Source organism: Plectropomus leopardus, unplaced genomic scaffold (assembly GCF_008729295.1).
Source record: "Plectropomus leopardus isolate mb unplaced genomic scaffold, YSFRI_Pleo_2.0 unplaced_scaffold18084, whole genome shotgun sequence".
Taxonomy (NCBI): Eukaryota; Metazoa; Chordata; class Actinopteri; order Perciformes; family Serranidae; genus Plectropomus; species Plectropomus leopardus.
The window spans coordinates 416-1,360 of record NW_024619480.1 but is presented as its reverse complement, the minus strand read 5'-3'; the positions used below and the strand labels follow the sequence as shown (position 1 = coordinate 1,360).

Here is a 945-nt window from a genome sequence, read left to right as displayed (position 1 = left end):
AAAAAACTGTTCGTTTAGGTCAATTTACAACATTAAACAATAAAGATAAACATACGAGATTATAAAGACAGAAGGAAGAGAGAAGTTTACTTTGTCCACCATGAGGAAGTTATGAATCATCTTTCCGTCAGAACAGGAAATGTCTCCGACCTCCGTCACCGCCGATGGCAGCAGCTCCTTCACCTCCTGAGCTATTATACCTGAAATATCAAGTGATCGATGTTACTGTGACACCTTCACTCACCTGCAGATGAATTAAAGCGCGTCAGTGTTACAATAACGTTATGTTAATGTTGTTACCTGTCTGGTGGGTGTGGTCGATCCCCATGACGGAGGCAAACTCGGGTTTATAATCAAACTCAACGATTCTCATCTGAGTGATTCTCTTCAGCTGCTGCTCAGCGTCAACCTGAAAAAACGAACACATTTAAATTTCAGAAAACTACATTTGAACTTGACATGAAAGAAAAATAACTGCAATATCTTGTAGTATAAATTATGTCGCCGTCTTACCTCCTGTATGTTCTCCTTGGCGCGGCAGTCCGATGGCTGCATGACGGCGCCCATCACCTTGGCGTTACCACAGACGACTAACGCCTCGTCGGGGCAGTCGGTGTTGATGCCGACTCGGCCTTGACAGACCACGGCGTCCTGCACCGCCCCGCGCTGCCACAGGGCGTCCCCGTCCATCTCGAACTGACCGGGGTTAGAGGCCTGCAGAGGGACACGCTGTGAGACTGATGACAGTTTTATAGAGACGAGACCGAGATCTGTGTCAGTGCTTCACACGGGGCCTTAGTGATTCACGGATCATTGATTTAAAGCAGGGACACTTAACGTGCTTTGCTCAGGGGACACTCAGGGGCCAGTCGCAGCAGCACCATACGTGTGTCCACAATTCTAGGACATTTCTAGGTTTTAGGGTGTTTCAAGGATTTAAAGATG

The 945-nt window shown here is 47.3% G+C and overlaps 1 protein-coding gene across 1 annotated transcript; it reads right to left on the bottom strand.

Moving 5' to 3' along the window:
• Positions 1 to 90: 90 nt before the first annotated feature.
• LOC121964990 (myelin regulatory factor-like protein) lies at positions 91 to 714 on the bottom strand (the record flags this gene model as incomplete). The annotated part of the gene is made up of 3 exons (XM_042515159.1): positions 91 to 200; positions 301 to 409; positions 514 to 714. Coding segments are annotated over 3 exons (420 nt in total), but the record flags the coding sequence as incomplete, so codon positions are not given.
• Positions 715 to 945: the final 231 nt, after the last annotated feature.